This window comes from Salvia splendens, chromosome 9 (genome assembly GCF_004379255.2).
Source record: "Salvia splendens isolate huo1 chromosome 9, SspV2, whole genome shotgun sequence".
NCBI lineage: Eukaryota > Viridiplantae > Streptophyta > Magnoliopsida > Lamiales > Lamiaceae > Salvia > Salvia splendens.
The window spans coordinates 28,977,209-28,990,776 of record NC_056040.1 but is presented as its reverse complement, the minus strand read 5'-3'; the positions used below and the strand labels follow the sequence as shown (position 1 = coordinate 28,990,776).

Sequence of the window (13,568 nt, the reverse complement as noted above, 5' to 3'; positions counted from 1 at the left end):
AAATGATTTTTTTTATTATTTTTTCTACTTCTATCATTTTCGAATTGGTTGGAATTCTTGTTCAGCCCTTCCCAATATATGTCCTCAAAGATTAAATTTTTGAAAATTGATTGGGTGGAAGGGGCTAAAATTTGAAATTAGAGAAGAAGGAAAGTACCAGCAATGGCGGAAGAAGAAGATTGAGAACGTTTGGTAAAGAAGAACGAAGTGACTAATAATATAATAACTATATTTAAAGTAAAGTTTCAGCTTTTCTCACGCAGCTTCCCACGCGTGTTACACACATTGCATTTATAATTCTAAATCCTATTGATTTATAAATTTAACGTATTTAACGTGAAGAAATATTTATTAAAGGAGTTAAAATTTATTTCCTTAAATAGGAGTTCATTCATATTAAATGGGTTATTAAATGTTTTATTATAACCTATCTCTTTCTTACAAAGTTAGTAATTTTGTTGTTAATATATCAAAAGTACACCATATTTTATTGCATTTTCGATAACACGAAGACCAATTTTAGTTTGTTTTAGGTAATCCTTTTAAAATAAACTGAAAATTGAATAAAAATTATCTCTGCATTATCTGAATTTATACTCATTCTGTTCTACCGAAGATGATCCACTTTCTTTTTTATATTGTCTCACTCAAGATGATTAATTACTAAAAATGAAATTTATTTAGCTCCTACTTTATTTCTTCTCTCATACTTCATTCTATCTATTTAACACAAAAAAAAACTTGCATATAATATCGTGTCGTTTAAAAAAAAGGGTCATCTTCTTTAAAACGAAGGGAATATACAGTAAAGCCAAGCCCCTGCCAATAATTTTTGCTGCGTCCGCCACTGGGGGTGGATAAGTACGGTTTATCTTATCAAAACCACCACACCATAAATTCAGTATGCGAAAAAATCATACCATTATCTTACTAAAATTTTCGGTATGACGAATTTTCATACCGATACCGTATCTCATTTCCGGTATATTGTACCGAAGTTCGGTATACCGTACTTTTGCGGCATACCTTACTTTCAACATCAATGAAAATAGATAATTTGAGTTTTTAAAATATTATTTATAATTTAAAAAATATATTAAATATATTTTATTCGTAATTATATTTATATTTCATAATAGATTTTATAATTAAAAAATATATAAAATATATTTTATATTATTATATTTATATTTTACTGTATATACCTTAATTTACGGTACATACCGATTTTCGGTATGCAGCGGTATACCGCGGTATGTGAAAATTCATACCGTTACCTTACCGAAAGATTTCGGCAAGGTATCATACCGTACCGAAAATCACGGTATACCCAAAATTCGATTTTTTCGGTATTTTTTTGGTATGATAAGGCCAGTAATTCAGTATTTTTCTCCAGCCTTATCATAGAGTACTTATTCATACTATAATTATTTAGGTGAATATACAAGCGTGTGTACTCATTTGATATATATACACGGTGCAATTGACGGATCAATTTGGGCATGTGACTATAAAATGCATAAAACTTAGGGTTACATTGATCACTAAAAATTCTGTGTTTGAGTTCAAGTGAACATGTTAAGTTGGTCATAGATTATTTTTCTTACTTGGGGCTTAGTGATTCAATATAAAAATCTTTATATTTTGTAGTGTGCCAAATAATATGCAAGTAATATCGAAGAGATGAAAAAAAATTTTCTAGAAAAAGACATTGTTTTTGTTAGAAAAGCAAAACAAATCAGAATCAAATCACCACACTAAGTCTGGAAATAGATTGCTATTGTATTAAATGTAATAAATAACTGCCTTAAAAGTTACAAACTTTCACCAAATTTCGGTTTTTCCCAAGAACTATTAAATTGGCGTATAATGTCACGAACTTTGTCGGGTTGCTGGTATCTCCCATTTTGACCCGACCCTATGGTTTCCGGATGAAAATTAGCATACGTGGCAAGCCTGAAAGCTGACATGGAGATCGTGGGAAATTCATAAAACGACATCGTTTTCTACAGCTAAAAAACGACGTAGTTTTATGTATAAACCCACTGCGGGTGGTAAAAATTTTCCGGCTGAATGGGTAGCGCCGCCGCCGGAGGAGGTTGCAAAGAGGGTAGTGAGGGAGGGTGAAGCTTTGAGAGAGGGGAGATCGAGCAGGAGATTTTACAAAGATTTGGGTTTGATCAATCCCGTCTCGCCACCCGAGCCACCTCTGCCACCGGTAGAGGAAGCCCCGCTGTCGAAATTCGAAGAAAGTGAGAAACGGAGCCGGGAAAAAGCGCGGAAAAAGGAAGACGAGTAGAAGATAGATTTATAAATGTGTGAAACACAGAAATCTCATCGCGACGACGACGCCACCGCCACCATCACAACCTCCGCCGCCGCCGGCACAGAAATGCAGTAAGAGTGAGAGAAGACGCGGCGGCGTATTCAACAAAGTCTTCTTGAATTCTCTCTACAGTAAGAAGAAGAAGAAGAAGAAGAAGAAGAAGAAGAAGAAGAAGAAGAGAATATGGATTCTCTCCTCCAAGAAGCTCCTCCGCCGTTGAGTTTCCGAATTCCGCCGTCGTCACCGCCTCCTCCACCGGCTCCCTCGCTTCAGCAACCGTCGTCTTCCAAATTCTATTTTTATCCAACAAGCCCAAAATAAAAAGAACCATAACTGTCAAAGTGGAGATCCTCCCACCATCTCTGCCTTTCCCTATTGCTTACGGTGGCGGTGGAGATTTGGGGATTTGGGTTTGTAGAGAGAGAGAGAGAGAGTAGGTCAACTGATTTCGTTGATGGTGGAGTCGGGGTTGGGATCGGAGTCCCGGGGTGTAAGGAAGAGGAGGAAGAGAGTACACGTAGGGATGAGGAGTGGTGGAGGATGATAAGACACATCATCTTAAAATTCGGCATCCACATCATCCACTCAACACACACTTGGCAGCCACATTAGCTGGATTCATAGTCGGAAAACCCGCCATGGGAAAACGACAACCGATTGTAAAGTTCGTGACATCATACGACAATTTTTTTGTTCGTGGGAAAAACTGAAATTTAGTAAAAGTTTATGACTTTTAAGGAAGTTTGCCCTAAATGTAATTGATTTTATTCTCTTCCCCAAGTTTTATCATGTACAAAAACTATGTAAATCTCTATTTAAAGGGAAACATATAGTGAAATAACATAATGATTACAATCAAGCATGTTACAAACTATATTCCTCTCTTCTTTTATGTAATGTCGTCTTTACCATTTAATATGGTATCAGACAAGGCTCATAAAAATTTCATCACTTCTCGACCAATCTCGACCAATTAACAAACTTGTAGCCCTCCCAGTTCACAACACCAAACATGTCAGAAAATAACGATGGAGCAGAACTCAAACGTAAATCAAAATAAGTTAAAATAAACTAATTGTGAATTTGTGATTATAATTGGCCCCCGGGAGAGCACAAATGGTGACACCAATTGATTTATTATTAGTATTATTATTATTTTCAAATTTCAAAATATCTCTTTTTTTCTTTTTCTTTTTTTTAACATGTCTACTGCAACGGTTGATACCGTGTTGACATTCTTTTTTTTCTTTTCTTTACTACGTGCCTTTTGACTTGAATTAACCTTAATCAAAAGGTCCGGTTTGTATGTTGTTAAATAGTGGGTTCATTGTCAAATTTTAAACGATAGATTAATTATGAGGAAAAATATAAGAAAATATTGTGACATGTTTTTGTTAAAATGTGTTAAGATAAAGTCCACATTTGCTCTTTTATATATGATCTTTTTTTTAATTTAGGACTTGATACTAAATAATATTCTTGCCTAGTTCAGATTATATACCATATGTTTGGACTTGAAAATTAACGGTCAAGACTATGAAGTTAATTTAGTCCAATGTTGAGAACCGAGAAAGCACTCAATTTTTTCGAAAATAATTGAATTTGAATCCAAAAATTCATTAAAAATTAAAAAAACATTAGCGATACAATCGGAAAATTTTTAATTCAAGATGAACTAAGAATGTCGAAGTTACTATTTTCTAACTCGCATTTATTATACATACTCCTCGAAGGCTCGAAGTTAGTATTTTCTAACTCAATTCAATTGGCTGAAAAATCACGAAAATTTTACTTTCTTCATTTTGAACAGGATTTTTTATGTTCAATGTTCTTAGTTCATCCTGAATCAGAGGTTATAATAATAGTATTGACTATTTTTCTGTATTTTTATGTTTCCTTGTCATCAACAATTTTAGTTGATAGTTAACTTTAAATTGCTCCGTTAAAAAAAACCAAAAAAAGGCCAAATAATATTGTACATAGCTTGAAACAGTGCAAAAATACTGTTTAAAGCTTAACAAAAAAACTGACATAAAATGAACGTCTCGCGCCAAAGAGGAAGTGGGTTCCTAATCCTATATTCACCAAGTAAGAATAACTCGTATTCTTAACCCTAACTGCATATTTCACAATATAAACCCCCAAAACTTAATTATAGATATTTTTGTACGTTGTTCAAATACTGCGTACAAAAAATATTGGGATACTTTTAGGAAAGTGTTAAAAAGATAGTATGACAAGTTTGTATATTTTCTCCAATTATAATAAGGTAAGGCGTTGTTTAGTATGTTTTACAAGCTTTTATCCGGCTTTAATCGTGTGTTTTGCTACTTATATTATTAGCTTTAGTAAATACTCCATCGAATCTATGTTCAATCTAAACAATCATAATCACTAACTGGCATTCCATTTGAAATTGAATCAAGATAGTGGAAATTACTGAATTGTCCTCCATAGTTCCCCCTTTCAATTTGTGTATACATATTATTGATGATATTTTAGTCTACACAAAAATTACCATAATATTCTATCTTTTGCACTAAATAAAAATTTTAAATAATTTAAAAGTTTAATTAAATTATCAAACACACTACTTAGAAACACAACTCTTGATATATATAGGATCATTCCTAATAAGTCGTAATATAGATACTCTACTGTGATCACCAGTCGTAATATATATACCTTATCGTGATCATTCCTAATCAGTCGTAATATAGATACTCTATTGTCCTAGCAATCTTTTCATTTTTTCTAAGAGAGCCAACTTTTTGGGGAACTACATTCACGTGTTGTGATCATAATTTGGAACTGGAACCTAACAATGTCCATAACTAATTATGTGCCCAAATTTATGCTTCAAATTACCTTACCATAACTAATTAGGTGCCCAAATTTATGCTTCTAAATAACCTTACTAATTCGAACACATTTTCGACTTCAAGAAGTTATGTATATAAAAATATACACTATTTAGAAACGACTTCAAGAAGTTATGTATATAAAAATATACACTATTTAGAAACGACTTCAAGAAGTTATGTATATAAAAATATACACTATTTAGAAACGACTTCAAGAAGTTATGTATTATATAAAAATATACACTATTTAGAAACCCAACCAGGCCAAATAACTCGGAAATTACGCAAAATAGCAATCTCTCTAAATATATAAACTCATATGTAGGTGAGAGGCTGAGATCAATCAGGAATAGTTAGTTGAATCGTTTAAAAAACATAGTCTAAGCAAAAAGAATCATGAGCTGGAAGAATTTGCAAATATCCAAAGTTGAATAACTCTCCTCTCAAAGCAATCATACAATCTCACAATGCTTGACTTCACTATCAACCGAAGCACTTCTCTTACCCATAAATGTGTAATAAGCATACACACACAGCTGAAACAAACCAAAAGCTGCTCCAAGTCCATTTCCAATCTACACCAAAATATAGTCATGTATAAGATCAATCCAGAATTTGCACAATGGGATGATTCATATTGTTACGCAATGAGCTCACAGCGATGTAAGGGTCGAAAGACTTGAGGAAGGCATAGATGAACCAAACGATCCCATTCGAAAAACCAGCAAGGCAGACCCAAAACGGCATGAACTCAGCATCTTGTGACTTTATAACTTGTCCCTATTGATGAGTTGGTCAATTTTGATCGGCCAAGGAATATATAACTCGTAGTCGTAGCATAAAGAGATATAGAAACTTACAATGACGGACAGAGGAGAGGCGTACATGATGATCCCACACACGACACAGATAATCCCCACGAACATGGAGCGAGAGGCGTGTGAGTGAAAGCAGAGGAGTGTGATGACAGCAACAATACCAAGAAGGATGAGTTCTACAATAAGGATACCAAATATGATAGCCTGATGCAGATAACAATCAGTACCATTCATTTTTGACAACACTTACATAAACATCAAGATGGCCAATCATAACTACTTACTTACCCTATTCCTGTTATTGGTGTAGCAGAAGAAAATGATGAGGTAAATCAGCTCCAGTATAAGGCCAGCTGAATTGATTGAGATTACAAGAATGCTGTCAGGATGAACCACTGGTAAACCATAGAATACCCAGAACGTGCAGTTCAACACCGAGGCGAGGAACAGATAGGGGTGGAACTCCTCCGTGGTTCTGTTCCTCCATATTCGCAGACACGTTGGCCTGTTGTGAATGTCATCAGCTTATCAAAACCGAGTGGCAGAATGTATAATAGAAGAGTGATTAAGTAAGATTATCTGATTATTGGAATAAATGAGATATTTCCTTTTCCTGCATCTTCCTTGAGAATGTTCAAGCCAACCATTTAATTGCTAAGCTAAATTGAACGACATCTTAATCGGTTTCACAATCTGAATCTAGTTCCTTCCAATTTCTGACTGGGTTAAATTAATTACAGAGAGAGAGAGAGAGAGAGTATTACGCTGGAGACAGGAACAGCAACAGAGAGATGACATTGCCTACATCAAACGAATTCAAGAGCTCGCATTAATTCCATGAAGAAAAATGCGCAAAGAGCAAACGGATAAACTCATAATGAAATGTTGCATACTCCGATTAAGATTTGAACAAAGTAGAATTCCAGAAAACAACGATCGTGTTTACTCTTATGATAGAGTAGACTACCTCGAGTTCGTATATTCCACATAATGAATAAACAATCGATAAAAAAATGGCGCCAAAATCACGATACAAATGGAAGAAAACAAATCGATCTTCTTCTCACTAAGCTATATCAATCGCCGTAGAAATCAAATCTAATTTACACGGAATCAGTTCTGGAGCAAGGAAAAAAACTAAAACTAAAACTGTAGACTACTCACGTACGCATACATGCAAAACAGATAAAAAAAATACTCAGGAAAGAAAAAACGTAAAGAAAGAGAGAGATGAAGCACAAACCAACAATGCCGATGATGAAACGAGCGAGGCTTTGTCCGTACATCTTCACGGCAGCAGGTACTGTATCTTCCGAGAGAGAGACAGAGAGGTGAAGGGGCGATCACGCTGAGAACGTGACAAATTTGCCCAACTGAATTGCTATAATGAAATGCTAACAGAATTTTATTCTCTCAATTTCAGCACATGCAGATATATATACTATAGTTCAGTCACGACTCAACCCAACAAATTTTATCATTCAAGGATAAAGGAGTAGTAGTACAGTACTTCCTCCGTCCCACTCTAAGTGAACCATTTCTTTTTTCGGATATTTTATTTAGTGTTATTTTGTTAGTTTAAGGAAGAGAATAAAGTAAGATGGATGAAAAAAATAGAGAGTGATGTTTCCAAATGTGTCATTTAGAGAAGGACGTCCAAGAAAAATAATTTGAATGATCAAAATAAACATCTGAAAATTCAGAAATTAGTTCGACTACAAGCACTAAAAAATAGTAAGCGAATTATGTATAAATATAAACCATATACATATATTTACCCCAAAAAACATAGATAAAAGTAGTCAAATGTATCCAAAACTTAACACTATTATTAGTATAAAAAAGGTGCAAACTGTGCTTGGGATAGAAATGTCTTAATGTGGAATATCGTAAGTCCTTATAAACCGTGCATTGATCAAATGGGTAAAATTTGATTTAAGGAATAAAATACACCCTATGCATATTCATATTCTGCAAGTATGATTGATTATTATTATGCAAATCATCAATCATGGTGTAATGTATAAATCATAGTATAAATTTTTGCATGCACGCCTATTTTTTCATAGTTTAACCATTTACATTGTAAATTCGTGCTGGACCACGAACTCCAGTAGTTTATTTCTATTTAAAACCAAATAGAAAACGTAAGATCTCTAGCTAGTAGTCAAACTAAGAACTCTTCTAAGTATTTTCTATCTAATTAAAGAAAAAAGCCCGAAAAAATCTAATTAAAGAAAATGAGACAAAATAACCAAAAAATAAAAACTTATTTGGTGGTTTGTGATTCAACATTGCATCAACCCTAGTGTGAGTGTCGTGATGAGAATCGCAGGAAGTCGTGAATCGCGCAACAACGCTACATCATTGCTAGGGACAATGGCGATGTTGTGCAATTGCTAGGAGCCAATACGTCGTTGTGGCAATATTGTTTTCAATTGGTTTGAGATTTTATGAGAGTAACTCAAAAGCCAATCTATGCATGTATCAACTTGGCCTAAAACGGATAAAATTTAAACAAATGTAGAATTCGGATATGCATTTGATGATCCTAACAACTCTAGGCAATCCACGGCAACTTATGACCCTAGCCCTAAGTGACAAGCACACAACGTCAATAGACGTTTCCCGGGAGTGTTTGTAAAAATAAATAAATAAAAAGAAAAGAAACATGCAAGAAAAAAGAAATTATTTTAATGAAACAACTTTGTTTTGTGTGTCAAGAAACTGCATCGTTTGAATCATCAATTGTTTTGTCCGTGCTTGATATCTTGGTTACCTCATGGAACTATTTCAAAATTGCAAGACACATCATAATTTTGACCATGCTTAGTGTTTTTTTAGGAAATTTGTACCCTTGCATAGGTTTAGGATCACGATTTAAAATTCTCAAAATAAAGGGTATGAAGAAAATTATCAATATTATAGTAAAACGAATAATTTTTATTGCATATTCAACTCTGTTAGTTTGTTTAGATCCATGAACATCTGCTGCCATAGTTCTCATTGAAATTTCGAAGTTTCCAGTTTCTACTTCTATCTATGCTTCTAGATTAGTCGATAATGATCATATATCATTTCTAATAATTATTGATTGTATCATTTGTTATATCCCTCTATCACTCGTTATGATGTTTTGCTAAAAGAACTAAGACATGAAAGGATTTACCAATTTCTGATGATTATTATTATTATTATTAACCTTCAACTCTTAATCTTATGCACATTTTTTTGCTGAAGAGTTTAGTACTGAAAATTGTTAATGTTATGCAAATTTTACTGGCCAAAAATTTTGGTAGTGGCTAAGAGAGAAAAGTGTTCTGTTTGTTGTTGCAGTAGTTGAAAATGGCAGTGATGAAATGAATCCAACAAAAGAAATCCATATCAAGATTCTGCTTCTCTTTGTCTTTCCGGATTTAGAAACTCTTTAGATGATATATTGTGCAGAAGTTTCAAGCCCTATGAGCAGGATAAGGATTTAGATGAAGTTTACTTTTTGTTGGTGATGATAACACCTTATCGAGGTTCAACTACACGAAGAAGTTTCTTCGTGCAATCAAACGCAGCAAAGAAAGAATGAGCTCCGAGATGTTCCCTAAATATTTTACTTGTTACTCATTCAGGATGCTCTTGTCGTTGCAAAACAAAACGACGAGAAATGCTATAAATATGAAACCCTAGGCACCTTCTACTAAAACTACACAAGCAATACTAGTAATATTTTCAAATCCTAAAGTTTAAATAACCTATCGAAATTCAGCAGGAACCATGGCAAGATTCTGGTAACGAACTGCAGAACACCGAACCTTAATGCCACCACCACTGCAGCAACAATTCTTATGCCATTACCAATATTTCGCCTGTCGCTGAGGATAAAATGGGTGAAACATGTTTCTTATAGATGAATAAATTGGTTATCAATCAGTATGAGGTAGAGAAAAAGATACAAGGGTTTGAAAGTTTACTTTGATTGAAACAATCCATTGCGAATTGTAGGAGTGATTCATTGTCTTGGGCCATTTTAGCTACTCTCTCCGCCTCTTTCACAGATTCAACAGCAACAAATGATTTGTTTTCAGCTTCTGCAATTTGGTAGGCAGCGGAGGCTGCTGCCTCTTCCACTTTATCGACAAGGCAACCAATGCTCTGAATTGGTACCTCATGCTTTTGCTGCATTAATATTCAACACAGAAGCAGAAATATCTTTACTCTTTAGGCACTATAAGCACAAACTTAAGTAAAATGAAATTCATAAGCACAAAAAACATTTACAAGATGAGAGTGACAATGAAACACATGGCAACAACAATCTCTGATCCAAACAGCCTTTCTCTATCCAGCTTAAAACAGCAGAATAAAGCAAACTGAAATTCTAATGTTCACACTAAAACAGAGGCTCAATGTATCTAACTCTACATGAAGAGTTTCGGCCATAGAAGACAGAAGAAAAGGAATAAATTAGCTAAGCGAATGAGCCATAGTAAGGATATAACATCACGATCTTTATGCTCCTAACCATAATTCTGTGAAATGTCAGCAACATGCAGAAAATGATAGGTAACAAATTCCAATTCGAGGACCAATTATAAAACAAAAAAAATATTACTAATGAGCCTCTAGAATATTTACACAACTTTAAGAGGTCAAATATAATCTCACTAGAAGATTGTGGCCCTAAAATATTTCAGTAGAAACTGAGTTGTAGCATGCAACTATATTCATCAGAACCAAATGTACCAACCTCAATAAAGCTTATTGCACTAGAATCCAAACCATTTAGGTTTTTAAGAGTTGACGACGTCTCAAATTTCATTGTATTGTACCTGCACCAAACAATAATGCCATGCATTACAAGAGGATAAATATTAAAATTTTACCAGAAATCAAGAAATTCAGGTCACAAGAAGACGGAGAGTGTGCCAATATGAGAACATGCTTATCAGGGAAAATACAAGAATAAGACATTTTGTATTCTATTTCTGTCTTCCTTCATTATCACTGTCTTTAATACCACAACTAGAAGTCTAGTAGAAGCACATAGGAACATATTAATCAATTATGAGTAAGTTCCACAATTTCCCACCGCGTTCTTAACTCCAGAAACAACAAACATCTCAATTGATATACTAATGTCAAACGAAAAAACTTTCCAGACTAAAGTTGCATTTTTTAGAACTTAGCCAGTGTAGAATCATTACAAGGGTCTCCAGGTCAATTCATGATATTGAAACCTAATATACATGGGATCCAACGATCAATTAGTGCAGCCAAATAATGCAGAACTATCGAAATTTAAAGTCTATGTTTACTGAAATAATGATATGTTTACTGTTAGTTTGTTACGCAGTCAATAAAATACATACAAGCTCTATTCTACCAGTTAAGGAAAAAACACTTCACCAACCAACTAGTAATATTAATAATTTACATGGAAAGTAAATTTGAACTTGTAAAAGCTCTAGATTCTTAAGATGATGTCCAAGCATCTAAACTGAACACCAAAACTCATTATATCGTCCAAAAATACTGCATTGGGTACTGTTCCACCTTCATCCTTCGTATCCTTATTCTTGAGCCTCCACTATTCACTATTGGCACACTACAGCACATATTTGCATCTAAGTTAAACTGCCTGAAATATATTATCTTCGTCAATCTATTTCATACCCTGCTACTACAGTAGATGCTTATAGTGCTAAATTAGCTATCCAATTCATTGACAAGCATATGCACTCCCGACAGAGACAATAAGATAAAAAAAGACTGGTGATATCAAAACAATCTTTACTCAGTTTTATTGCCTATGGTTGAGGATTCCAGACATACATATATGCACATACATATATACATAAATACATAGAAAACTAAATTAATAAGCACTCCACTAGTTTTTGAGGTAAAGCACATAACACATCAAACAAACAAACTTGTTTAAGCCAATAGTGGTGGAGAACAATTACTTGGCAGCATTAATCCCCTCTGGAAAGGGTCTTAAAGAGTCTATCATAACAACATCTGTAGATGCATCCTTGGACGACCGAGCAACTGAACCCGAGGTATGTGAAGTTGGCAGTGGAGTAGCAGGAGCATCAGCAGGATTCGGTTTCGCCTTTGTTGCCTTTGATTTATCTCTTGGACCTTGGCCACTAGGAAACAAATTCCTCCACTTATCCTGTTAAAGAAAAACCAACTGTAATCATAAAAGAGCCACATTTTATCTACTTCAACCACGATACCTGATTCTCTATCCCATTTATGAATTCAATAAGCTTGCAACACTTGTAGTTTATGAATAAACATGGAGAGAGAAATTGAATATTAAGCAGCGTATCTCTATTCGTATATAAACAGCCCTAAACGACGAGAGAGAGAGATGGACAAAAAAAGTAGAGAAAAATAACCAATTATAAATTCAGTACAATGCTTAAAAAAACTAAAATTGATGATAACATTGCAATTGTCCATAGTCAATTACAGAGAAAATAATTACCTTGAGATCAATATTGGAACGAGAAGAGAGGAGGTGATGGAACTCAGGGTCTCTGTGGATAATTTTCCACTTCCCCGCGCCGTGCTTGGCGACGCCGGCGCGCAACGCCTCTTCCTCTTCGGCGGTCCACTTCTGCTTCGGATTCCCCATCGCGCCGAGCAAACAAATAATTTTTCCGGATTGCCACAGAATTTGAATGATACCTTGGATTGGAGGGATGTATCGGAGAGAAAGCAATAATTCTTGACGGCTACATCATAATCTGAGATTATTTTATTGCTGAATAAATTTTACTCCGTAATGATTTATGTTCTCATTTAGTACGAATATTCTATTCCATATAGTGCTTTCCCTGAAAAGAAAAGGTTAAAAATAGATCCATGCCTAATTAATGAGACATTTAGTTTTTATGGAAAAATAAATAATTTCAAATGATAGTTGTTTTGAACTTTCCATATATATATATACATTTATATACATCCGTACATGGCTCAGATCAAAGGGTGAACGAAAATTGAGTCTCGGATTCGTATGGAAGGACTTTGTGTCGCGTGACACTCGTCTACAATCTGGCAAGCCATCAAAGGCAACCTGCCAACAAGGGACAGACTGGGGTACATGGATATCGACCCGCACTATCCACTGTGCATGGCACACACTAAGTCTGGTGATCACCATCTTCTTCTAGTGTGATATAAGAGAGGTTATGGAGGGAAATCAAGCGATAATTGGATTTCATAGACTGATTACGACCATCAAGTGAATGGTCAAGAAAAGAAAGTGGAGTGAATGTCATGTGCAAGGCTGGAAGATTAGCTCTCAATCTCTCATGGCATAAGTGAGCTTAATATGGAGGACCTGAAATTCACTAATATTTGAGGAGGTTGCATTTGAACCGAAACACATTGTGTTTGAAGTGAAGATAGTAACATGTGTTACATTATACTCTCTCTACTGACATGAGCAATCACATCTCAAGAGTTATCTAATTTGCCTGCTTCCGGCCACTCTCCACTCCTAGTTACAAGGGTACTCTTTTTCCTCATAGGGAGTTTTTCTCACTGAATTTT

At 34.6% G+C, this 13,568-nt stretch overlaps 2 protein-coding genes across 2 annotated transcripts; both read right to left on the bottom strand.

Moving 5' to 3' along the window:
- Window positions 1-5,540: 5,540 nt before the first annotated feature.
- On the bottom strand, window positions 5,541-7,395 carry LOC121747740 (bidirectional sugar transporter SWEET4-like). The gene is made up of 6 exons (XM_042141840.1): window positions 7,252-7,395; window positions 6,773-6,809; window positions 6,297-6,513; window positions 6,051-6,212; window positions 5,848-5,970; window positions 5,541-5,765 (listed from the first exon to the last, which is right to left on the bottom strand). Exons 1-6 carry the CDS (start codon window positions 7,292-7,294, stop codon window positions 5,643-5,645), a joined length of 705 nt encoding a protein of 234 aa, XP_041997774.1. The 5' UTR covers window positions 7,295-7,395; the 3' UTR covers window positions 5,541-5,642.
- Window positions 7,396-9,597: 2,202 nt separating this feature from the next.
- LOC121746819 (telomere repeat-binding factor 4-like) lies at window positions 9,598-12,809 on the bottom strand. Its single transcript, XM_042140753.1, has 5 exons — window positions 12,499-12,809; window positions 11,969-12,180; window positions 10,750-10,831; window positions 9,974-10,178; window positions 9,598-9,874 (listed from the first exon to the last, which is right to left on the bottom strand). Exons 1-5 carry the CDS (start codon window positions 12,646-12,648, stop codon window positions 9,846-9,848), a joined length of 678 nt encoding a protein of 225 aa, XP_041996687.1. The 5' UTR covers window positions 12,649-12,809; the 3' UTR covers window positions 9,598-9,845.
- Window positions 12,810-13,568: the final 759 nt, after the last annotated feature.